General features: G+C 35.2%; 4 protein-coding genes across 11 annotated transcripts; 2 read left to right on the forward strand and 2 right to left on the reverse strand.

The window, feature by feature from the left end:
* The first annotated feature begins 324 nt into the window (after positions 1–324).
* Positions 325–10,431, forward strand: LOC21400636. 8 transcript variants are annotated; one of them, XR_002903576.1, is made up of 3 exons: positions 325–2,060; positions 9,158–9,449; positions 9,979–10,431. XR_002903576.1 is itself a non-coding variant. In XM_010113317.2 (2 exons), exon 1 carries the CDS (start codon positions 1,103–1,105, stop codon positions 2,033–2,035), a length of 933 nt encoding a protein of 310 aa, XP_010111619.1. In that variant the 5' UTR covers positions 325–1,102; the 3' UTR covers positions 2,036–2,060; positions 9,158–9,632. The 8 variants fall into 8 exon arrangements, 4 of the variants coding, with proteins under 4 accessions (XP_010111619.1, XP_024031323.1, XP_024031324.1 ...); XR_002903577.1 differs by having other exon boundaries at positions 9,986–10,431; XR_002903575.1 differs by having other exon boundaries at positions 9,158–9,224.
* Positions 10,432–15,479: 5,048 nt separating this feature from the next.
* Positions 15,480–16,540, forward strand: LOC21400638 (TLC domain-containing protein At5g14285). The gene has a single exon (XM_010113321.2). It carries the CDS (start codon positions 15,675–15,677, stop codon positions 16,425–16,427), a length of 753 nt encoding a protein of 250 aa, XP_010111623.1. The 5' UTR covers positions 15,480–15,674; the 3' UTR covers positions 16,428–16,540.
* Positions 16,541–16,625: 85 nt separating this feature from the next.
* LOC112094516 (lysine histidine transporter 1-like) lies at positions 16,626–20,010 on the reverse strand. Its single transcript, XM_024175539.1, has 8 exons — positions 19,939–20,010; positions 19,574–19,761; positions 19,090–19,473; positions 18,377–18,770; positions 18,164–18,269; positions 17,943–18,034; positions 17,252–17,320; positions 16,626–17,148 (listed from the first exon to the last, which is right to left on the reverse strand). Exons 1-8 carry the CDS (start codon positions 20,008–20,010, stop codon positions 17,050–17,052), a joined length of 1,404 nt encoding a protein of 467 aa, XP_024031307.1. The 3' UTR covers positions 16,626–17,049.
* Positions 20,011–20,952: 942 nt separating this feature from the next.
* LOC21400639 (lysine histidine transporter 1) lies at positions 20,953–26,057 on the reverse strand. Its single transcript, XM_024175557.1, has 8 exons — positions 25,912–26,057; positions 23,499–23,656; positions 22,868–23,251; positions 22,236–22,629; positions 22,030–22,135; positions 21,794–21,885; positions 21,638–21,706; positions 20,953–21,513 (listed from the first exon to the last, which is right to left on the reverse strand). Exons 1-8 carry the CDS (start codon positions 25,957–25,959, stop codon positions 21,415–21,417), a joined length of 1,350 nt encoding a protein of 449 aa, XP_024031325.1. The 5' UTR covers positions 25,960–26,057; the 3' UTR covers positions 20,953–21,414.
* Positions 26,058–26,105: the final 48 nt, after the last annotated feature.

Genomic DNA, 26,105 nt, shown 5'->3' on the forward strand with positions numbered 1-26,105 from the left:
TTTTTCTTAGAATTTATATTAAAAACAAGGAGAACATATTACTTGATTACACTTAATTCCTTCCGTTTTCAGTCTATTTTTAACGAAAAAAAATTCAAGCATATGGAGTAAAATGGTGTTAATTCAAAATTTTAGAGAGAAATGAGAGTTTTTAAATTTTAAGGAATAAATTACAAGAACCTTAGAATTGAGGGGCATGGTGAGATTGATCTTATCCTACAACTTGGCATAAAGTTTTACTCATTTTTTCAATTATTACGCAGTTTTACTTTTACCCGACCAGTAGTGCAGACCATCGGCCATTAGTGTCTTTTTATTTTTAATTTAAGAAATTCATATGTTTAAGACGTACGTTGCAATTTAAGTGGCCGAAGTCATAAAACGTCGAACGAAAAAGTAATAAAGCAAATTTCGGTTTGTCTGTCGATATCCCCCTAGTCACAGATCCACGCGTCGATTTGCCCATCCATACCAGCAAAAAAAAAAAAAAAAAAGAGGAAAAAAAACTAATTCACTTCCCCACTCTCACTCTCGCGAATACGCTTCACTTCACCAATCAAGTCGCAACGTTTAACAAATATCTCAGCGTGAAGAACACGCGCCGCAACCTTTGCAACATCGTCCAATCCCTTTCCAACCCAATATACATGTTACGGGCAAATAGTATCGCAACACGTGTGCATATTCTCGAACGGCCTTTTCTTCCACTTCGGTTGGAGGGAAATTATGCTTCGTCCTGCTACAAGCCCACGTGTCCCTCTTTTCCAGGAGTGGTGGACACCATGGCGTAACTGATTGGTTGGGTGTGGGCCCAGTTAACAGACTCGATTCATAATCTAGATACGCAAAAAGCTTTTGGGTGGGACCCAATTAAATATGAAATTTAACCAATCAGGATAGAACACTGTCTCAGTGTTGCCCTAGACACGTGGTGACCTCACACCAAGCCACCGCGCTCCCGCTATGATTATCGCTCTCCGGGTAGGGAAGAGATAGAGAGAGAGAGAAAGAGAGAGAGAGAGAGAGAGAGAGAGAGAGAGAGAAGGGAGGGGGAGGAGGAGGAGACTGCCGACGGGAAAGTAAGACGAAAGGAGGTGATTTGATGGACGGTGGAGATGGGTGGCACATGGCGAGCTGTCATCAGAGCTCGCAGAAGATGATAATGAATCGGGTTATGACGCTCAGATTCCGTCCGATCGCGCCGAAACCGGCGACTGGAGGAGCTTTTCCGGGAGGAATTTCGCCGGAGAAGCACAGGGTTTTGCCTCCGGGGAAAAGAGTGAAGAGAAAGTACGTTAGGGTTCGAAAGGACGATAATAGCCCTAGGAGAAGAAACAGATCTTCCGAGAAGAACAGAAACTCGGGTTTAGGCTCGACCAGTAAAGCAACGGCGACGCTTCAACTGATGCCAGAGAAATCGGACGGCTACGGTTCACCGGGAGGAGGATCCTGGTCCGTTATCGACCGTAAAGTATCGGAAATCTCGGTTTTGGAAAGTCGGGACCCACCGGCGAGAACGAACGGCAGCGACGGAGCCGGAGAGGCACCGGATCGGACTGTGGTGGGCCCATCTAGATCTGAGAAAGTGTTGGTGGAGTCGTGGGTGACGGTGGAGTTCGCGACAGACATGTGCATGGACGTACGAGGGCTAGGGTGTACGGACGTGGAGAGAATCAAGAACTTAGAGAGGGACACGTGTCCAGGGTTCGTATCAGACGGTTTTCTGAGCAGAGTAGAGTGGGTGAACGAGGCGTACAGAAGGATGGTGGCGGAGAGCAACCGAGAGGTCAACGGCGGCGGACGGTGGCCGGAGGTGGTGGTTTGGCTGGTTTCGAAGGCGAGTGATAATAATAATTATTATTATTATACAAGGTGTGTGCAAGGAGCGGGGTTCACGTGTCGTGCGAGGGTACAGTATATGAGGAATATGAAGGAAAAATGTTGGAAGATAATGCCTTGTGATGTTTGGAGATTGGATTGTGGTGGGTTTGCATGGAGGCTGGACGTTAATGCTGCTCTCAGTTTGGGACTTTGATAATGGCGGTCGACGATATTATCAGGTATATATGTCAGTATTATATGTGTGATATTACTCTTGTTTTCTGAATTCTGACCCAATACTGAGTGTTTTAAAGGCAAAGAGGTATTTATAATAACTAGGATATGACTACTAATTCCCGGCACATAGAAATGACTTTTGTATAGATGGTAGGGCTGTGACTTATAAAATGTGCTTTTCTATTTTTGACAAAGGCCAGACTTTTCCAAAAGTGATAAAATAATTGTGTGTTTTTAGGAAAGAATGAAAGAGAGAGGTAAGATTAAACCAGTTCAAGATCATGAGTAAAAGAGTAAATACCTCTATTGTAACTAAAATAATATTATTAATAAAACTTCTAAGGTTCTTCTAGCTCTAATGTTGCCATGTGTGTATGTGCATATTGAGCAGGAATCTAATATATAGTCCATGTTGGTCAATAATTAATCAACACTAAAGTTGAATGCGGCGCACCTAATATATATATAATTAATATTCTAGATGCATGGTTAGGTATAGAGAAAAAACTAAACAAAACAAAACAAAATAAAATAAAATAAAAGATAGATGATTAGGCGTGCATTCGCGCACCTAATATATATATAATTAATATTCTAGATGCATGGTTAGGTATAGAGAAAAAACTAAACAAAACAAAATAAAATAAAATAAAAGATAGATGATTAGGCGTGCATTTGGAGGAAGCATCATGATATACACACTTTAAAGGCCGAAATTTGATAAGAAAATGAGGAGTAATGTTCATGTGAAAGGTGCAATTTTCATTTAGGCACATGAGAAAATTGAGGATTGATTGAAGATGAAAACAACTAAAACCAAAAAAAAAAAAAATCAAAATCAGGAAAATGGAAAATAAGTCCGTAACATTCAACTTTTAGTACAATTGCATATGCAACTTTAGACGGGGAACGGTTCATAGAATAATGCATTTTCCCCCCTTATGTCCTCTGTTTATAATTTACGGCCTTTCTAGATAACAAGCAGTGATAAATAAAAGGAAAAAGAAGACGCTTAATTTGCCCTTTTATGCAGCTGATCAATTGGTATATAATATACCATTGTTTTTTTTTTTTTTTTTTTGTTGCTAAAATATATACCATTGGTCAGTCACCCTTATAGTGTATGGATATAAAATTACCCTTTAGCTTTTAAGCAGTGATAGATTAGTTTTGACCATGTATGAAGATAACGTTGAGTTATACTGAAACAAAAGTCAAAGAAACGTCTATTTCAATCAGAGTTCATCTTTCTTGACCTTGAGCTCGAGTAACCAATCAACTTGGTCCAATTTAATCCAGGATTAATTTTATTGAGAAAATTAAAGAACTATCCTTAAAAGTGTATTGATGTAACTTTTTACCCCCTTATTCTTAATTAATACTCTTTTAATTAATATAATATCTAATTTAATTAAATAAATATTAATTAGTCTCCTGGCACTTTATATTATAATATCTACAGTTTATCTTGTCTGTCTTTTCCAGAATGAATCTATTTGTATCCTTCATTACATGCAATAAATTATCTTCAAAAAAATTTTGTTTAGCTTTTGTAATGATAGCGCTTAATGGTTAAGAATGACTCAGCCAATGTATTTACTCCAAGAGTTGTAGCTGTAACCGGCAGGAACAAGAAAAAGCCAAAACTCTTGGTCTTGGTAGGTAGGCAGTCATTTTTGGCAAAGAAAAAAATGGATAACATCATGTGACGTGGCAGCGGGAGACCACCTATTTGGGAAAACTAGAAATTAGAAAATAAGGAGAAATAAAACCGTCCCTTTCCCTGATGACGTAAAAAATCTAGCTCCAGATCCACCCAGTGATAGACCAACCACGCGTCCTCAATTAACATCCACCAATCGGATAAAGGAATTTCAAGAACAAACCTTATTTTACCCTCACTCCCTAACGCGTGTACTCTTTGCTTCAGATTCTTACATATGTGTCGTGTTCTTATACGATAGTGCTTCTCACGCGCTATGGCAGACACTGTTATGTTTCTAGTGAGTTGTTCACTTCTAATAGCATAAAACCACGTGTGTTTTCTCTCGAACCTCTCGAAAGGGCCCTTTCCACTACGCTACGTCCGAGGGCATCCCACGTGTCCCTCTCCTTTCGGCAGTGCTGGACACCTTCTCGTCTCCCATTGGCCAGCATGTGGGACCAACCTCTGCGCTCAATTACGCCGGATTCCATCCCCGCTCTCTCAAAAAAAAAAAAAGGTAAACCAATCGTGGTCCAATCACTGTTTTATGGGTTGTCCCTAGCCACGTGTTCCTCTCAAAGCCCTCGTCGCTATGATTATCGCTTAACAAAAGAAAGAGACTTCTCAGCTTCATTCAGACAAGAGAGAGAAAGAGAAAGATGGTTTTGATGGCCGTTTAGCTTTAGCTGGTTCCGGTTTTTGTTGGAGATCATCAGGAAATGAGCGGTGTCGGATCATCGGATCAAGAGTACTGGCGCATGATAAGACCGTGCGCCGGTGGCCATGCGCAGGATAAATCGGTTTTTAATCGGATGATGCTCAGATTCCGGCCGATAGCTCCGAAACCCGCCACGTGTCCCGATGTCTCCGGTGGATTGTCCTCGGACAACAACAACAAGAGTAACAACCTTACTATTCTTCCCAAAGGAAGAAGGAAGAGAAACTACGTTAGGGTTCGTAAATACACGAGAAGGAAACCCACATCAGTAAAACCTAGGAACGAGAGTTTTGATCATCATGATCATTCTTCGACGACGCTACAACTCTTGCCTGAGAGAAGCGATCTGAACCGTCCGATCGAGATAGATCTTAGTAATGGTGGTAGTAGTAGTGTTGTGAAAGAAAGTTGTTATTTGCAGGAGAATCGGGGCCTACCCACGTGTTGGATCAGCGATAAACGAGAGAGTGAAGGTACTAGAATGTCAGATCGGGTTTTCGTGGTGCAGTCTTGGGTGACGGTGGAGTGCGTCACAGGCACATGCATTGACAACGGACAACTGCAAGCTGGGTTGGGGTGTACGGACGTGGAGAGGGTGATGAATCTGGAGAGGGACACGTGTCCGGGGTTTGTATCGGACGGCTCGAACAGCGTGATGTGGGTGAATGGGGCTTTCAAGGGGATGGTGACGGCGAGGAGAAATGACGGTCCGTCACCGGAGCCGGAGGTAGTGGTAGGGTTGGAAATTAAAGAGAGTTTCCCGTCGCTTTATTCTGCTTTCACTGGGCACGTAAAGCTTCAGTATGGGATGGGGATGGAGAGGTACTCGCGGATTGTGCCGTGTGATCTGTGGAGAATGGACGGTGGAGGATTTGCATGGAGGCTAGACGTTGAAGCTGCCCTCACTTTGGGCCGTTGATATTTACCAATGATTTAAGTGCAAGTTTAGCAACAATGAAAGACTTCAGGTATACCGTATATATATATGTGAATATATCTATAAGGTATCACTTATTATATATAGACATATAAGTTGATTAAGCTTAGGTAATTGGTTGATAAACCATCCATGACACTTCGCACAAATTCGGGTTTTGTTGCCATCCAATCAAATCTAATCGGTACTTTTACTCGGGAATCCTTTAGATAGATTTGAATCACATAATGCGTTATAATAATCATATGCGTATGAATATATATATATATATATATAGATAATGGGAATGTGAGTAAGCAGTGATCTCGTTTGCGGATAATAGATATATATAAGCTAGGAACCGTGCTTGCTAATTCAACCTGTGTCGGATAAGAGTGAAAGTAATTGCTTTTAGCTGTCACGTCCTCGCGGTTTTATTGGTAGAAGCGAAAGCACAAAGAAGAAGTTATAAACTAAAAATTTATAATGCACATATTCTACAACTATTGCAAGTATATATAGTTTGTAATGTTACATGTAATGTATTATCATGTTTTGGTACAATTACTGTAGTACTTTTTCTGCATAATTCAGCCATGGATTAATACTAGTGGAGTACTGTTTTTCTTTGGCAGGTACGTACTTATAAGGATGTAACAAAAAGATAATGTGGGTGGCTCATTTTGTCAGTCTATCCAAAATAATTTTGGATGTCCATCTGGCGCCTTCTTTAGACCATATGGCTTGCCGTACAAACTGGTTCATCCCAAAACCAATGGCATTTATAGTCGAAGGGGTTTTTAGTTTCTTTCTCTATAGACATGATAAAACACACGTCATTAATAAGATAAGCAAGTAAAAAAACGAGCCTAAAAAGTTAAATCAAAACTTGAGTAAATTAAAGAAATAAGAAAATAAATACTATCAGTAGTCTGTGTCAGAATCTAATATTCTTATAGAATGAGAATTACACTAATTGGAAGTAAACTAGTTTATGAAGTTGATCAACATGACTGCAGGAGTGATGTTGCAATCACACATGCATGGAACAGTAAGCCAGTTGGTGGCAAGCTAGCAATTAATGAAACTACCAATTAAATAGTGTGTTGTCGTTTAGCAGGAGCCTTCAATACCAAATGGCAATTAAAGAACTGCTAGCATGTGACTAGGAAACAAAAGTTTTAGGATGGGATTTTTTTTTGGTTCTTTTCGACTAGCTAGCTTTTTATTTTATGAGTTTTAGTTCTAGTTTTAAGGTCCGTTTAGTTCGTTGAGACTTTATATGATAGTTTTTTATTGTAGTAAAAAAGTTAGATGTGATTATTTCTGTACTGTAGTAAAAGTCGAATTCTAAATTTGAATCGGTTAAATGAACGAGGCCTTATTTTACCTTTTTTTCAACTAGACAGTTCTCCATTTTAGATTCCCGCTCCATAGGAAAGACAGTACGGGCATGCTTTTGCACATGGAGAAAATGTAGCAAGTTCTTTCCACTTCTTGTCACCATTTTAGGCTTGTTATGTCTCACATTTAAGTAGGGAGTTTTATATTTTGTTGGACTAATTAAAAATTCAAAATATATAATTCACTTTGGAGTAGAACATAAATACTAAGTTTCTTTCTATATATTGGAATTCTTTAAGCTTGAGTAGTAATGTTCAACCCTAATCTAAAGTAAAACTCTGTTGGTCTTATTTAATTAAAAGATTCATGTAGTTTATATTCATAGTGCATTATAGTTGTTTACATCTTTTAACCTTGGATAGTTATGGGATAAGCCCCCAAAAAAAAAAGAGAAAGAAAGTGCTTTGGTAGTTATGTTGAGCTAGCTAAAAATATAACTATTCGTGTGTATGAGGAATAAAATTAAATTCGATTTAGCAGGTTGTCGAGAGTTTGACATCTCTATTAAATGTGTGTAAATAATTACTGAAAAAGTGTGTTAAAATAATGTCTAAATTACCTCATAATTTCAGAAAGGCCAAGTCAAATAGAGTTCAATTCATAAAATGCAGTGTCGACACTACAAACTCCTCATACCCTAATTGACAAAAATACACGTGTGATGGTGGCTAGGTTCGATGAGGTGAAACAAACCTATATATGTGAACTCTCCAACAAGTACTTTAATTTTTTCTGTTTGATTCAACTTATTATTGTATATGTAAAATGATATCATCACTACTATCTTGCATAGATCTAACTACCTTTTCACCTGTTATCTATTCAACCCTTGTTTAAAAGTAAAATATAATGACAACAATAAAAAACAAATAAAAGAAACGACAATAAAATACAAAAAAAAAAAGAAAAATAAAATAAAATAGAAAGACCACACCACACAAAGACAACACTTAATAAAATTTTCTTAACCGTGGTCTAAAAAAATTACTTTACTTGAAGTGATTAACAACAGTTTTTATTATACTCTGTAGTCTTTTTGCTCTTAGCTACTGTTGTCTATTAGATTTATTGTTGTAGTGGATCTTTGTTTTTATTACTCATAACTAAATCTCTACTATCCTAATTTTTCTAAATAGAAGTATCAATTGCATAAAACTCGATTGAATTTTGATTTATGTATGGATGAACTTAGAAGAATCTATCATGACATTAGGATTGAACAAAAGTTGACACTTTTGTTTGAATAAAAATTTGACACTTTTTAGTAAGATTTGTTTCCTATCATGCCAAAAATTAGCTGCTAGCTATAACTTAATACTATTTATCAAGTGAATCAAATTTTCTCAGATTCTATCTTATCTCGATTGGATTTATACACATAATTTCCTTATTTTTTTAAGCTGACACACGCACTTCGTCTTTGAGATTTGATTTGCTGATATGCATAGCATAGTGGAATTTCTGATCATTTTTCCAACAGTATATTTATGGTTCTTAATTCAAAATTCTCATTACCGTTATCTTTTTGCTTTACCTTGGATCATAATCTAGCTTCTTGATCAGTTCAACTGTAGCATCAGGTATTGACATTAACAAAGAAATGCAATATACATAGGAAAAAGTAGAATATAATAGCGTTGTAGGGAACCTGGAACAGTAGATTTTTGCTTATATTTTGTGATCATATACATCTTAATCATTGCAGGGAAAAGATCACGTAGGACAGGGACATTTCATATCACTGAAAAGTATGCATAATACTTTACTATACGTACACGTGGAAGATTCATTTGTAGTACTAATATATTATTATTATTTGAATAAATCGTTGGACCACACTATAAAACCAAGTTATAATATATATATATATATATATTGTGAACCTAAACTACCAAACGCATTATCCGCTTGATAGTATATTGATTAAAATCGAAATTAACTTTATCCTGAATTTATTTTAATTTTAGGAATGGAGTTAATAAAATACTCTCTTCGTAGATTCTTCGGATTTTTGTATCATTTAATTTGTGTCGAAAGATTTTAAAATTACACTACCTCTTATTCTTATGCCTACTTTGATTCTATTAGATCTTAATAATAAAACATTAGCCGTCTCTTGTATTCTTAAAAAGCTCGTAACAAAAAGTTTTTGTGATCACAACATAAACTTATGACTAAATGCAACCTTGTGAATAAAAGATGACACAAAAATGTTGTGACTAAGGATGTTACGAGGAGATACGGTGACTAAAAGTTATTTTTTTTATAGTGAATATCAGCCGTCTCTTATGTTATATTGTTGTTGTTGTTCATGTTAGTAGACTGTTGCTAATTCATTATTTCATGTTTTTACAAGGTTTTCTCTAAGAGAAAGACTGGAATATGAGGATATGGAGGAGCAGTACTACTTCATCAAGAGTCTTGTAAGTGTATATATATATATATTTATATATTTATATCTATATATAATAAGTAATGCATTTGAAGTATCTAGCTGGATCGTGAATGCGTACAACCAGATCAAGCAGAATACATCAGGCTTGAAATTACCAAGTTTGTGCAAACGAATATCAATAAACTTGGCCTGCGAAAGTTGGAAGTTTTCAATCAATATGGCTGCAGTGTAAAACAAGTACTGCATCTTAACGGTAACGCGCATTGGTTACTCTATGCAAGTTGTAACAACCTGTTGACAACATGAGTCTTGTTTATATGTCAAAATATCCTATTGGAAATATACCATATCAATATTATATACTGTAGCTCATGTATCTCTCTCTCTCTGAGGACTACTTTATTGAAGTGTTTCAAGTTTTTTTCAGGTCTTCATGAAAGCAATTCAAAAACGAGTCTATATATATATATATATGACCTTATTAATATCAGATATATATATATATATATATATAAATAGATTTAGAATATTTATACATGACTAAAGAGAATCCTAATCTTATTCAAATAATTTAAACTAAGGACTTATCTCCTAATAACTAATAATTCAAAATCCAAACTAAAGGATAATCACTAATCTATCTCTAAATTCTAAGGATAAACTAAATACGAACTATTTAAATTTAAATTAACAAACCATTCTTATCATGCCCCCGCAAGATAGAGTTCCGATAGGAGAATCCAATCTTGAACCGTGATAGAAGAAATTGACATGAGTGACAGGGTTTAGGTGTGGCTGCATCGACGACAAACATCGAGGAGAGGAGAGGGGAGGGCGCATGGGCGCTGAGACGACAATTATCAGGAAGGAGAAGATGGGACGCTCTTAGGCGTAGAGACGACGATTGTCAGGAGGGAGAAGAGGGCGCAGAGGCACGGAGAAGGCACATGATGAGTGCAGAGAAGGACGAGAGCACATGAGGACTGTTGGAGGAGCATTGCCTGGAGAATGGAGGCACAATGCTTAAGTTTGGAGGCACATTGCCTAGAGATTAGAGGCGCATTGTTTAGGGATTAGAGGCGCATTACCTAGGGATTGGAAGCGCATAACCTGAGGATTGGAGGCGCATTGCCTGAGATATGGAAGGGTAAATGAAGGCACATTGTCTAAGATAATTTTAAGAGGATTAGAGACTGTGTATAAAATTATGATACCATAATAGATTTAAACTTTGAAGCACGATGGTACAAGTTTTTTTTTTTTTTTTTATTTTTTATTTTTTTTTATCAATGAGAACAGTAATCTTATTCAAATAATTTAAACTAAGGACTTATCTCTTAATAACTAATAATTTAAAATTTAAACTAAAAAATAATACTAATCTATCTCTAAATCCTAAGGATAAACTAAATACAAACTATTTAAATTTAAATTAACAAATCATTCCTATCATACATATCTATATGTATATATATAATAAATTATGCATACGATATATAATATATATATGTATATATTTATCCACACGATATATAATTTGACTTAACTAAACGTAGAGATGAAAGCTGTGTGGTTGAAGCATTTTGAATCAAAATTACTGTTTTTTTACGGTTCGAAAAATTCCAAACCAACTTTGAACCCAAACTGTTCGGGTTTAGGATGGTTTAAAACTGCGGTTTCAGATTACTCGAGGACCTATCAAATTATAAATCATAGTATCCATGAAATCATAAAAATGAGTGTGAGATTTTCATCCATTAGATTAGTTAGATATTAAACTTGAACAATTTTTCCATTTACACTGATGCAATGAAACGAAAGATGCTACACTGTCTTGGGCAATTTTTCCATTTTCCATTTTTTTTTTTTAATAAAAAAAAGACTATTGGCAACAAATATTAGAGGATTGCTATATAGCCCAAATCGTCTTTTCCTACGATCCACGTGCCTTCTTTCATTATATGCCACACGTCTCATATCCAGTGACGGAGCCAGGCTTAAGTTCTAGTAAGGGCGTGGCGTATACGGGTCCGTTCACTTCGCTGATTTGAGTTTGTAATTCGAGTTGAGATGTGATTTTATGTGAGAGCTTTTTACTGTAGCAAAAAAGTTAGATGTGATTGTTTGTGAGAGCTTTTTACTGTAGCAAAACTCGAATTCTAAACTTAAATTGGTGAAGTGAACGGTAATAGATGTTGTGCACGATAACTTAACCATGATCACTCATACATTAAGTTATGATTTGAGATAAGAATCTTTTTGAGTTTGTGTTTGAGTGAGTCAAAACTTGAATTTGTATTTAGATAATATTTTAATAAAAACTCAATGCTGATGAAAAATTTTAATATGGTATATGGGTCGGGTTTTATTCGTCTTTTCGTTGTCAACGCATAGAAAAAAAAATCATCTCAATCAGAATTAAACCGAAAAAGTTATAGCATTTTTAAGAATAGAAAAAATAATGTTCATTAATTTGAGTTCGAGTTTCTGAACTCGAGTTAAGGGGAAACTTGAACTCGAGTTTTAGTCCTAAACTCGAGTTTGAACTCAAGTTTAAACTCGAGTTTAAACTTAAAAGAACATGAACTCGAATAAAGTTGTAACTCGAGTTGCATTTTTTTGAGTTTTTCACTCAAAAGAACAAGCCCTAAATTTTTTTTAGGAGGGAATGAATTTATGCTTAATTCGTACCTTTGCTAAGTATTGATCAATTTTAACTAAAAAATACCTATATGTAGAGAATACAATACAAAGAAAAATTATAAAATGTGAAAAGATATTTTTGTATTTCTTTCTAATCAAAATCAACTTTTGATAAAAAAAAAAGTATAGATCTAACAATAATTTAAAAAATAAAAGTGTAAATGTAAATGTAATACAATTCAAAATATAACGTATAATTTGTTAACCTCAAAATGTAGGGCATAAAAAAATATCATAGAAAGCATCAGCTCATTAGTAACATTTATGAAAAGAGTAAAGTTGTTTATAAAATAAATATAGAAATAAATTGTAAAAAGGTCAAGTTTAGTGGGAGCAAATGTGAAAACTTTAAATTTTGGTGGGGCTAAAACGAAAGAAGAATTAAGAATTTTCAAGGGTTTAAATTGTATTTTTCAAAAATCCAGTTGGGGCGGCAGCCCCACTCGTATCTTTATACCTCTGTTCTTGCTCATATTCCACATGGCTTCTTTATATTTCTCTCTCTTTCTGTTCGACACTAACGTTGGAGATTTCATATCTTGCTGGTGAGATCTGTTCCAATCAGGCGGAGTTGACAAGGTGCGCAGGTGAGTTTTTCATAAAATAAACCTCCTAAAACTTGAAATACAGAAGAAAAAAAAAATAACACTCCTCTTGTAAGACTTCGGATACCGTTTTTGAAATAGTCAAGATTTGGATTCTTTAGATTCCAAAAATAAAATAATTCGCATAACTGCTATAGATGGCAATAATCCCCACGAGATGGGAATCAGCCATGATCATGATAGAGATGGAGACAAAATCTTATCCTCGAGTTATGATAGGACGATGATAAAAGAAGTATTTCTTATCATGTCTTTACATCGATACATATATTATAAATTTTAGATAAATAAATTTTCAAACAAAATTAATGTTTTTGTCGACATTATTACTAAGTTTGATTTGTATATGCTTTGTTCTTTATAATCTAATTTGTTTTTAATTTAAATTTACACTAGTTATAACTTTAAAATGTATAATTACATTAGATGGAGAATGGACAAGTATGAAAAAAATTTCTCTAACAGAGAATTACCGACTCTGAACTTGTCTCTTTTTAAGCGGAAATTGAAACGATAATGAGGATCGCTTTAAAGGGCGCAAATGTAGACTGAAAATCATATCTCACCCCGCCCGTTGCCATCCCTAATAACTACTATCTCAATTTATTTTATTTTTTATTTTTAACAATTGATTTTCATTTTTTTCCTAGTAGATATGTAGAGCAAAACCATATCAGGAGGAAGGGAAAGCCAGCCGAGAATGTCAAAGAGAGGAAAAATCTTTCTTTTTTTTTTTTTTTTTTTTTTTTTTTTTTTTTTCTTTTTCATTTTCCAAAGAACCTAATTTCTCGGTGGGTCCCATTTTATGTGGACAGTAGGTCATGATTCAAGCTACAAAAGGTGAGTTTGGAATTCGTTTTAAAATAATTTTATTTTTTTGTATGAAAATGAAAATGAAAATATTTTTAATCTGAGATAAAAATTATTTTTAAAAATGCGTTTGGTAGTTTTATCAAGAGATTATTTTCAGTGTAAAAAAACTATTAATGTCTCCCTTTCTCTCTCTCTACTCGAGAGAGAAGAAAACTAAAATAAAAAATGAAAAACGACTAAAAATCATTTTTCATTTCTCTCTCATTTTACATTAAACTAAAAAATTATTTTCATTTTCATTTTTTGTCTTTATTGCATCAAACGTCGTTTTGAAAACGTTTTCATTTTTTTCTCAAAAAACGTAAAAAATAAAAACGGGATCAATTTTAAGCACAGCCAAAATGTTTTTCTAAATAGTATTAGACCGACCGTTTGTTGTAGTTTCTTTTATCGAGAGAAATACGAAAATACCACTTGAAAGAACGTCATTTTTGCATTTATAACACCTAATGATTAACGTCTATACTACTCAATTCACCGGAGCATATCCTGACGGAATATTAAAAACATCCTACTCAATAAAAAAAATGATAGACTATATGGCATAAATATAAAACTGTTGGATTTTAGTGGCATTCTATGATTTTTTTAATAAATTAATTTTGTTAACAAAGTAGTCCATCTGCTGCAATTTGTAAAGGGTAATATTAGGGTCCGCAATATAGGTTACGACATGACAACACGACTAAAAAACGACACGAATTTCACAGGTGGTTGAGAAAAAAGAGGTTTGGGTCAGAATTGAGTCGACATGAAATTGACACGAAAAACACGGGTCAATTTCGGGTTGGACTTGCCTAACCCGAACACGATACGCAACTCGTAAAAAACTAAAAAATACATATATTTTTCATTACATATTTATGATTTTATTATGAACTTAATTTCAATACATGTTATTCTATTTTTCATTTTCATTTTTTGTCTTTATTGCATCAAACGTCGTTTTGGAAACGTTTTCATTTTTTTCTCAAAAAACGTAAAAAATAAAAACGAGATCAATTCCAAACACAGCCAAAATGTTTTTCTAAATAGTATTAGACCGACCGTTTGTTGTAGTTTCTTTTATCGAGAGAAATACGAAAATACCACTTGAAAGAACGTCATTTTTGCATTTATAACACCTAATGATTAACGTCTATACTACTCAATTCACCGGAGCATATCCTGACGGAATATTAAAAACATCCTACTCAATAAAAAAAATGATAGACTATATGGCATAAATATAAAACTGTTGGATTTTAGTGGCATTCTATGATTTTTTTAATAAATTAATTTTGTTAACAAAGTAGTCCATCTGCTGCAATTTGTAAAGGGTAATATTAGGGTCCGCAATATAGGTTACGACATGACAACACGACTCGAAAACGACACGAATTTCATAGGTGGTTGAGAAAAAAGAGGTTTGGGTCAGAATTGAGTCGACATGAAATTGACACGAAAAACACGGGTCAATTTCAGGTTGGACTTGCCTAACCCGAACACGATACGAAACTCGTAAAAAACTAAAAAATACATATATTTTTCATTACATATTTATGATTTTATTATGAACTTAATTTCAATACATGTTATTCTATTTTAATGTGTTATGAATTTTAAGTTATTTCTAATATGTAAAAAACTAAAAGTATATAATTTTTGTATCAATTTTGGGTTCACGGGTCATTTTTGTGTCGTGTTGTGTCAACCCGTAAAGTGACCGTGTCGTGTTCATGTTTCGATTTTTAAAAAATTTCGTGTCACAGATCGTGTTCAGGTTGACTGCAAATTTAAAAAGAAACGATTAAAACACGACATGAACACAATATCTAACACGAATTGCTACCCTCAAGTAATATTAACAAATATTTTTTGAAATTATATGGGTGAAGATTGGGTAAAAGTCATATAGTAAATTCTTTTTTTTTTTGTTTTTTTGTTTTCATTTGTTTTAAATGGTAGCTGAATGTAGTTGTTGTGTAGGTGAGGAAAGAGCCCATTAAATTCTTTGGGTGGGACATAGAAAACACACATCTCAATTCTCAAACAACCAAGAATAGTGGGCCATTGTGTAGTACGGTAGGTTAGTTGAACCAAAAATAAAAGGCCCATTAAAATCCACTCCACTCCAGCTCTGTCTCGTTCTATCAAAGTTCGAACCATCGTCTGGTTCATATTGATCAGAGCACTATCTCGAAACTCTCAATTTGTCAGATCTATTCTTCACCTCCTTCGGAGCAAAAAAAAAAAAAGAAAAAAAAGGAAAAAAAAAAAAGAAAACCCCCAATTCCTCGCAAAGGGGGTTTCATTCAATGGAAACCGAACATCATCATCATCATCATCATCTTCCCCTCTTCCTCTGCATGTTCGTATTCATCTACCTCCTGGCCCGATTCGTCGTCTTCCGGAACTGGAGCCCCAAGACCCGACCCGAAGCCTCGAGCTGTTTGATCTCCCTGGCCCACGGCACTCCCGCCGTGTTCCTCGCCGCCCGGGCCATCATCCTCGACCCGACGGCCCGGCGCAGGTTCGCCTCCCCAAACACGGCCTTCCAGAACCTCGTACTTGACTACAGCGTGGCCTACTTCCTCACCGACCTCGTCCACTACCTCGTGTTCTTCCCCTCAGACGTGCTCTTCATCGGCCACCACCTCGCCACCCTCTTCGTCTTCCTCACCTGCCGCCACGTCGTCTCCCACGGCGCCTCCGCCGTCCTCTCCCTCCTCATCCTCGCCGAAGTCACCAGCTTCTGCCAGAACGCCTGGACCCTCTCCGCCGCCCGCAGGAACGACGTCGTCTTCGCCGCCAGGCTCTACGATTTCCTCTCCCCGCCCTTCTACGCGCTTTACTCACTCGTCCGTGGCTTCGCTGGCCCCTATTTCGTCTACCGGATGGCGGCGTTTTACCTCAGCGGAGCCGCCGACGCCGTCATCCCCAGGTGGGTCTGGGTTTCCTGGATTGTTGTCGTTTTGACGGCGATTTCTGTAAGCATTCTTTGGATTACCAATCTTTGGATTGAGTTGTACAGAGAAAGAATTGGAAAATTGGTGAAGAAAATTAGCTAGTTGGAGAAGACATATATAAATATTTTGCCTTTTTTCACTTTTGAGTTCTGTTTTTTGATTTAATTGTTGTTATTTTTATACATTAATTAATTCCCATTGCTAATTAGAGATTAGACTAATATGGGTGGTGGGTTTAGATTAGAAATTCAGATTAGTCGATTTTTATGCATCAATTTGCACTTGCAAGTAGCTTTTTGTTCTGGCATAATTAAACCGGATAATTTTCTCTGAAAGAAAGCTGCTTTGCTTTACCAATTCGTTTCATTTTTTCCCTTTTCATCTCAATTCTTATGTGTGTATATACATCATTATATGTAATTGTTCGGTTGGAGTGACGATAAAGCAAGAGCCAAGTTCCCTTTTCATGCTATTTGCACCCCATTATTTAAAACGCGCAATTTATCTAGCTCCAACATTTTGTGTAAAAAGTCATACTAGTATGATTCACATAGAAAAGACAATTTATGATATTGATGCACCCTTTGGAAATATATGCAATATGCAAACAACATTCAACATGATACCCCCACAGGAGAGCAGTCCTATTCTGTTGGTACATGACTTTTTGTCAAGAGGAGATAGAAAATGGTTCAAATTTGACTTGTATGTGAATTCCATTTCCCTAAGAGTAAAATTCGTAGTTCTTAGCCTGTAGTATGATCGATCTCAACCCTCCAATAGGTGATAGAATCATCAGCAGAAGCCCCAGTATGATGCATATCTGAAATTGAGCATGCCAAAAGTTTCACATAAAAAACTTTTTGTTTCTACTTGTATAATAATTTTATCATTAGGAAAAAAAGTTTCTTCAATCTGGAACTTACCCAGTTGACACACCAAGACAAGCTACACGTTTTTGGTTTGTAGATGGCAAGCCACATAATGCAAGGGAGCTGAAAAATGAATAGAAGGAAGAAATTAGCATCCAATCTTTTAGGAGACGTTTGGTTCATGCATTAAAATCATGAGATTAGAACTATTTTCGATTTATGTGTATTTTTTGTGAGAGAAAATACTGTAGCGAATCACAAACCATGATTCGAATCGGGGTACGAATCCAATCCCCCAACCAAACAACACATAGACTTCATTAATATGCCTGTGAATTTCCGGGTATGAAAATAACTATACTGATTTCAGATTAGCTTTTAATCAAGTTTCGTCACTAGAATTTATTATTGGGCAATATTATGGTAGGGAAGGTTTTTTTACCCTATCGGTAGATATTGTTATTTAAACCATTAGACATTTTAATAGCCAAATCTGCAACTGGAAGTAGTTTTTCGCCGATGTGTCTTAAATTTTTAACATGGACACTTGGCTGTTAAAAAATTAATCAAACGGTTAAAATAACAATACCTATTAGTCGGGTAAAAAAGCTATTCTTACCACAAAGATTGCCTTATTATTGTTATAATTATTTAGTCTGATTGAATCTGTTATAATTTGATGAGCAGAAACCACAGTTTTTATGTCAGTTAAGCCTCACTTTAAGAAGGAATAGGTTGGGCTTACGAAGTATGTTGTTGGGGAGAAAGCAAATCCTCCGAAGAATCCCAGTAGACCACCGAAGAAAGGAAAGGTAATTGCAATAAAAAAAGTGAAGCCTGAAATACGAGATCACGAGTTATAAAATTGACTTAATTGCAACTCCATAAAATAGTTCAAGAAAAGTTGGTAAATTATATATATATATATATATATATATATATATATATATATGTACTTGTACACACCAACGTATAGATTCCTTGTAATGAAACGAAGGTACCAAGTGGGTTTGAAACGCAGCTTCTTCACCGACACCGTTTCGATCATGTCAAACACTGGCATTGCATATATCTAAAAGAAACAGAGGAAACCAAATAAAACTTGCAAACACACAGAAAGGCAACATTTGAAGAGCCTCATTTCATATTTTCTATTAGAAAGAGAACTGAAAGGCTTACCTGATAGCTTCCAATGACATGGACGACAACAAACATGTTGGCTGCTATGATAAGCCATTTCGGTTTCTCTAAGGAAATCAAGATGTTGTCTTCAACTTTGTCACCAAAAACGTAATAGCCGGCGAGCGCGACAGGGAAATAACACAAGGCCACGACTAAATAGGCGATTAGCACTCCTCTCCACATGGGACCTTTGGATGGCTTCTCTGGTGTGGACGGAATTGTTGCCTGAATCTCCAACACCACGTTATGCCCTGCATAGGCAAAAGCTACGTCTCCCAAGGCAGTGAAGAAGTTAAAGACTGCTCCTACATCGCTCGACGCTCTGTTGCCATAAGAAACGTCTTTCAGAACACCTTTGTGGACGGAAGCCGTCCATGCTATGGTAGAATAACTGCAAACATAATCACACCAATAGTATTGCATTTAATTGGATTCAATCTCTCTCTCCTTTTCCTTTAAAAAAAAACCTCTTGTTTTTTTGTTTCCTGTTTAATTTTTTGCTTGTGCTTTTACTAAGAAAAGAAAAGGAAAAATTTCTAGTTTCTAACAGCTTTTAGAATTTTTCGTCCAAAACAGGCTCTAAAAGTAACTTTTAGTTCATTAAGTTACACGCAGCCTTCTAAAAGGCTATGCGAAACATGTCCTTAAAATACTTTTCCTCTGAATTACACGCCATGAATGGGAGAGTTGATAGATATGTTATGGAGTACCTCAGAGACATCACTGCGGCGGCTAAAGAGACGCCGGAGATGGAGTTAAAGTTGGGGAGGTGGGCGAGTACAAAATGAGGAGAAGCAAAGATTAGAATGAACAAGGTGAGGCTGATCCCGTCACAGCCTTCACATGCTGTGTTGTAAACCTTCTGAAGAGATTTTCCACCAGTAACCATATAGACAATATCCACACCAACTTCACAAATTAGCTGTTGAGGCACCACAATCCACAGGCCAAGCTTTTCGCCGAAAGCGTGTTGTCCCAGCTCATGGTACCTGTCGAACCGTTTCCCCGGCACCATTTCATGCATCTCAACCATTTGCCATAAAGTGAAGAGAGTGATCACCCATGATAGTATCAATATGACTACTCCAGGACCCCTAAAATTAAAAGGAGAAAATAGGAAACCTTTTTGAATTGTGAAAATTTAAGAAAAGTGAGAGTAGAAAATACTAAAATTGATTTCTAGTCGTAGCTTACCATCTTAGATGCGACATTGCGAAAGGAAGACTTAGGACACCGGCTCCAACCATGGCGGTGACGTTGTGGAAAGCTGCGTACCACCATTTTGCATTCCTTGAAGATGTAATTGGAAGCCAATCATCAATGTCCTTTTGCTTGTCCAAATATCCATCTCTTTGAATTTTCTGCTCTGGCTGTTCATCTTTCTGTAACATCCATGTAACTTCATCTCTAAGCAAATCCAATTCTCAAAGTTTTATAGGCATTAGAAGCACTTCACGTTCAAAAATAATTCAATGTGTAATTCAATCATTTTCCATCTTTCCTTCTCATTAGTCCTTATTAACTTGAGAAAAGCTAAGTAAGGATTCAGAGAGGATTACCTTGTTGCTGGGGTCTGTATTTCCCTCAATGGGAATATCAGAATTTTGATCAGTAAAATCTTGACTTTCCATGATTGTGAAGTACACTTCTAGTTTTTCAAACTTCAAAGAAATGAAGAAAATAAACTTACTATCAGCCTGAAGAAGAAGAAAAAATATGAAGGAAAACAGTTTGATAGGGAATATAGAAAACGACTATAAATATCAAGAACACTAAAGTCTTGAGCTTTGTCTCTTCTGTTTGATGGTCTTCGTTAACAAAAATAGTCACCTTCAAAACATATAATACAAGGACTATATATAATTTTAGTTGAGTTGGACTTGTAACATGTTGACAAAACTTTTGAAAGAAATCAAAGAGCTTTTATATAGAAAAGATGCAAGGATTTAAACATGTCAAACCATCTTTTGGAATTAACCAATAAACTCACCAAAAGGACATAAGCTAAGAACATAAAAGGGTGAGAGAGATTGAAAAGTATTTTAAGTCAAATGGATCATCCAAGATTCTAATCAGCGAGACTCAGATACTTGTTATATATATATATATATATATATATTAATCACTAGTTGTGAAAGTTAGGTGGAAATTTAGACAGTTTTCTTTGTATGATTGGAAGATGGTCCATGCTTATTCATTTGATGATTTAAAATTTTGAGGACCATAAAATAGAAAATAATTGCCAGTAACACGACAGATATTGAATATAATATTAGCATTTCTGCCGTCCTTAGAGAGCAAAAGCTTGTCATGTAGTTTTAGGCTTTTAGCTCGTTTGTAAATTTTTGCTGGCCAAATCTTTAAATATCTAATGCTGCATATTTCTGTATATTAATTATGCATTAGGAAAATTGACGTATAAATACTTAATATTATCAATTGTATGGCATTTGTAACTTAAGGACCAGTGAATGATCGTGTAATAATTGTTACAGTATGAACAAGAATACCTCACAAACAGTATTGCATCTGCAAACCGAGTAAAACGACAGAGAGATCTCAAGGGAAAATGGTAAAAACAAAACAGTTTGATTAAAATAGTTCAGAAGTGTGGATAGGCAAAACTAATAGTTCAAACATGTACCAACTAAACGACAGAAAGAGACACCAAATACTACTACATGGACTAGCTTTTACGTCGGGCGTGAAGCGACAACAAATACTTCGTACGTCGGGCGACCAACAAACCAACCAACCAAACCACAAACTATCTTTCATGTGTGTACCAACCAAACCACATGACAGAAAAACCAAACACTAGAACACATTCTATCATTCACGCCGACGTCGAAAACTTCCGCATCAGGCACCAAATGGACGTCAATGAACCTGGTGTGGAAAGCATACACTTGACAAAGAAATAGAAAAACATATTAAAATATATGACTGACTTACACGAGTCCATTCCAATGCAGTATGTAGCCCGTAGTTGCCTATAATTTACTACCGATTTACCTAGGACAGAGAGATATAATCTAAGAGTAAAACTTGTAGTTCTTGGCTTGGAGTATGATTTGCCTTAGTCCTCCCATGGGTGCCACAATCAACAAAAGTACACCAAGTGTGATGCAAATCTGTAATTAATCAACCAACTCGTGTGAGATTAACCAAACTCAAAAGGCAAAAAACAAATGAACAAATTAAAAAAAAAAAAAAAAAAGAGGAAGAAAGAAACACAAAACTGTAAGGCGAACTTACCCAGTTGGTCCACCAAGATAAGCTGAATTTCTTTGGTTTGTAGATGGCAAGCCACATGATGCAGGGGAGCTGAAGATTGACCGAGTAAGGTATAACTCAAAAATCTTCCAAAGTCAAAATTATTAATTATTGTTTATGATAGAGGATGTGGCTTACAAAGTACGTTGTTGGGGCTAAAGCAAATCCTCCAAAGAATCCAAGAAGACCACCAAAGAAAGGAAAACTGATGGCAACAAACATTGTCAAGGCTGCAACAAACAGTGTTCTTCATATCAACTCGATGACCCTTTCTTTCCTGTTTTTTTTTTTGTTTTTTTGTTTTGTTTTTTTGTTTTGTTTTGTTTTTTTTAAAATTTAAACACTTGAATCACGCATAATTCGAGACTACATACCGACATATACGTTACGTGCAGTGAAACGTAGCATGAAGCTAGGCTGAAAGTGCAACTTCTTGACTAGTGCAGTTTCTATCATGTCAAACACTGGCATTGCGTAAATCTAAAAAGCCAGAGAGCAGAAGAGGTGCAAAATTGGAATGAAGTACAAAAGAAAAAAAAAATTGTAAGAGAACATGAAGAATTTGACATAACATTATAACCTGGTAGCCTCCAATAACATGTATGACAACAAACATGTTCGCCATAGCAATTAGCCATGTGGGTTTCTCCAACGAGATGAGGATGTTGTCGTCCACGTTGTTGCCAAACATCCAATATCCAACAAGAGCGACTGGGAAGTAGCACAAAGCGACGACTATGTAGGCGATGACGACTCCTCTCCACATTGGTCCTTTTGAGGGCTTCTCGGGAGTGGATGGAATAGTTGCTTGGATCTCAAGGACCACATTGTGCCCAGCATAGGCAAAAGCTACGTCTCCGAGTGCGCTAAAGAAGTTGAAGACGGTTTCCGAAGTAGTCTTGGCTGTGTAGCCATAGTCCACACCATTCTGAACACCCTTGTGTGCAGAAGCTCCCCAAGCAATTGTAGAGTAACTGCAAAAGAATTATGCAAATGTATTTATGCTAAGTGTCCCTTGATAACCTATTTCTCTTTCTTAAGAAAATTTGTCTTTTCCATTTTCTTTTTTTTTGAAAAATATAGATGCTGTTATGCCTTTCTTGTACGTCAAGTAGTATTCGATGATACAACTTTTGTCACGTCACATAAAATTTAAGACATGTTAGTTCTAAACTTTCAAGATGACAAGTAAAGAAAATTAGAAAGACTAACCTCAAGGACATAACTGCAGCAGCCAAAGAGACAACGGAGATGGAGTTGAAATTTGGACAGTGGGAAAGTAAGAAATGAGGCGCGGCGAATATCATGATGAAGTAAGTCAGCTTGATGTCTTTGCAGGAGGAGCAGACGGTGTCATGGAACTTCTTGAGTGATTTTCCACCGGTGACCATATACACAATGTCCGTACCAACTTCAACAACAAGTTGTTGAGGCACGACAATGTAGAGACCAAGCATTTCTCCAAAAGCATGCTGACCAAGTTCATGATATCTGTCGAAACGTTTCCCTGGAACCATCTCGTGCATCTCAACCATTTGCCATAGAGTGTACAATGTGATGATCCATGACAACACTAGAACTACCACCCCAGGACCCCTAGAAAAAAAACAAGACAAATTTATTAGAGTGAAAACTGAGTGGATGGTAAGTGAGAGTTTAGTTCAGGCCCTTTTTACATACTCACTAGTACCTGAGATTGTTGTTATAGTCGAAGGGACTAGGGAATATGAAGTGCACCACCAGATCTCCTTTTTTTCATTCAACAAAAAATTGAAAACTAAGGTGTATTTTGTCAAACTGTAAGTGATTTTGGCCAAACATTTTTTATATATGGAATACATACCATCCAAGTTCTGACATGGCATAGGGAAGACTGAGGACACCGGCTCCGACTATAGCCGTGACATTGTGGAAGGCAGAATACCACCATTTAGCATTCCTTGAAGATGTGATTGGAAGCCAGTCATCAAGTTCCTTCTGCTTCGCTAATTTTTCATCAATCTAAAGGATGGTTCATCCATATTGTTAATTTTCACAACATATTGAACAAAACACGCGTCAATATTACATTGGAACACCTTATCATGTGATGGTGTAACATTTGAACAGTAATATTAGAGACGATACTGGTATTGAGCATCACACTCAACTAATAGAAGCCCACATATAGTCCCACTTTCTAACCCCAATGCATTTTTCATAACATTTGGCAATTTTAAGTATCAATTATGAGAGAAATATTGGCAGATTTCAAATAATAATAAATAATAATATTAATAAATAATAATAATAATAATAATAATAATAACAATAATAACAATAATAACAATAATAATAATAATAATAACAATAATAATAATAATAACAATAATAACAATAATAACAATAATAATAATAATAACAACAACAATAATAATAATAATAATAATAATTATAATAATAATTATTATTATTATAATTATTATAATTATAATTATAATTATAATTATTATTAGAAATTATTATTATAATATTTATAATATTTATTTAATGGAAATCTTGTGTTTGATAGCACAATATATGAGGAACCTAGAATTATGTAAAGGAAAACGAGTTGCTATCCCTACACCTAAAATTGGCGACCTAGAATTCTGACATTGATTAAAAATGGAATCACAATTTATAGCTTCATATATCCTAAAACAGTGGAACTTTACATATTTGGTAAAAGTGAATATTTATTACTATGCTTTTTCTATCTCGATTATTAAATATGTTACAGCTGTAGCTGTATCGGACATTCATAAGTTCAAGAAAATCAACAACTATTAGCTAAATAAAGTTAGCAATGTCTATTAAAAGAAAACTGTAACACTCGGTTCACATGCTCTTAAAATTTCCTTCTTTTTTTTTTTTTTTTTCTTGAATCCAATAAGTATTAATGTATATAATTGTTGGTCTATGATGTTACTTAGTATACCTATACAATTTTTTTTTTTTTTTTTTTTTTGAAAAAAATGTCTAGGCACGTTATTCAGTAATAGAAACAAAATGCCTACTAAAATACTTGAAATTAATACACAGCCCTCATCCATAAAAGAAAAAAGAAGCAATGTTTTTATCTGTTGATTTAGTTTACTTTTATTGGAATAAAATAGCTTAAATAGCGTCATCAAGTCCTGGAAAATATTCTATAAAATCCTTAAATAAACAGAGAATGAGGGGAAGATTTCTGTTTGCAAAATTTAATTGGAGCGCGTTTGCACATTTCCCGTACCATAAAAGAGAACAAAAATAATTGCAATGTATGCGAATTAAACAAAAAAAAAAAAATCGATGCTAATCCAAAAACAAAAATGAATAATTTAGGAAAACAATAGCTTATAGTCTATAGGCGGAGGTGACAATCCTGTCATTGATCATCCATAATACAATTTCAAGTCAAACATAATATTTTGCTTTGAAGGAAAGTTACAAAAGAAAACGACAGAAGAAAGATATTTCTGGGCCCAATATAGTAATATTAATTAAACAAGCAGTGTACTAGAGGGAAAAAAAAAGATAATAATGTTAGGCGCTTAATTAAAGAAAGTAAGAAACTTTAAAAACTCAAGGAAAATAAAAAATCCAGTTGGTGCACTAGTGAATATTTATGATACGCACACGTTCTGATTTCTTCTCCTTCTTCTTCTTCAATTTTTTTTTCCCTTTTTTCTTTTTGGTTGCTAAAAAACGCGTTCTTCTATTAAAATATGTCGAGAATCAATGACCAAAAGGAAAAAAAAAAAAAGAAAAAAAAAGAAAACCGCATTCCAGTATAAAAAATAAAAATATGATAAAAAACCGCAGAAAGTTGAATCCAAGAAATTAGCCAACATGACTTGAATAGAAGAAATTAGTCTTTGTTTGTTTTTTTTTGTTTTTGTTTGCTTCTCTAGTGATAGTAATATTTCCGATGCTCCATTACATGTGTTAAACAAAAATTGTATGCGTGTGTGTGTGTGTGTGTGTGTGTGTTTTTTTTTTTTTTTTTTTTTTTTTTTTTTTTTCTTCTTCTTTTAGTTACCGCAATTTATCTACCACACAAACAAACAAGAAGTGTGTACATGAAGGACTCGTGCATGATTCTCAAGAGAGAGTAAGATTCATGCACAAGGGAAAAAAAAAAAAAACAAATGAAACGACAAAACGCATGTCCAAAATACATAGCTATATGTCCAACATGTTTGGAAAGATTTTTCAATATTTTAAGAAGAGAGAAAATGAGAGAGACTAACATCTGTCCGGGCATAGCTACTCTGAACGTTCTGCGCTTGAGTTCCCATGGCTTCTAATATCGCAGTGACTTTCAGACAAGTCAAAAACGACAGAAAATCAGAGATGTTTTGAAAACCTAGAGGAAAACAAAGCAAGATATGGAACCCTTTTTTTTTTTTTTTTTTTTTTTTTTAGTGAAAAGAAATGGATTTTC

Source organism: Morus notabilis, unplaced genomic scaffold (genome assembly GCF_000414095.1).
Source record: "Morus notabilis unplaced genomic scaffold, ASM41409v2 Scaffold168, whole genome shotgun sequence".
Taxonomy (NCBI): domain Eukaryota; kingdom Viridiplantae; phylum Streptophyta; class Magnoliopsida; order Rosales; family Moraceae; genus Morus; species Morus notabilis.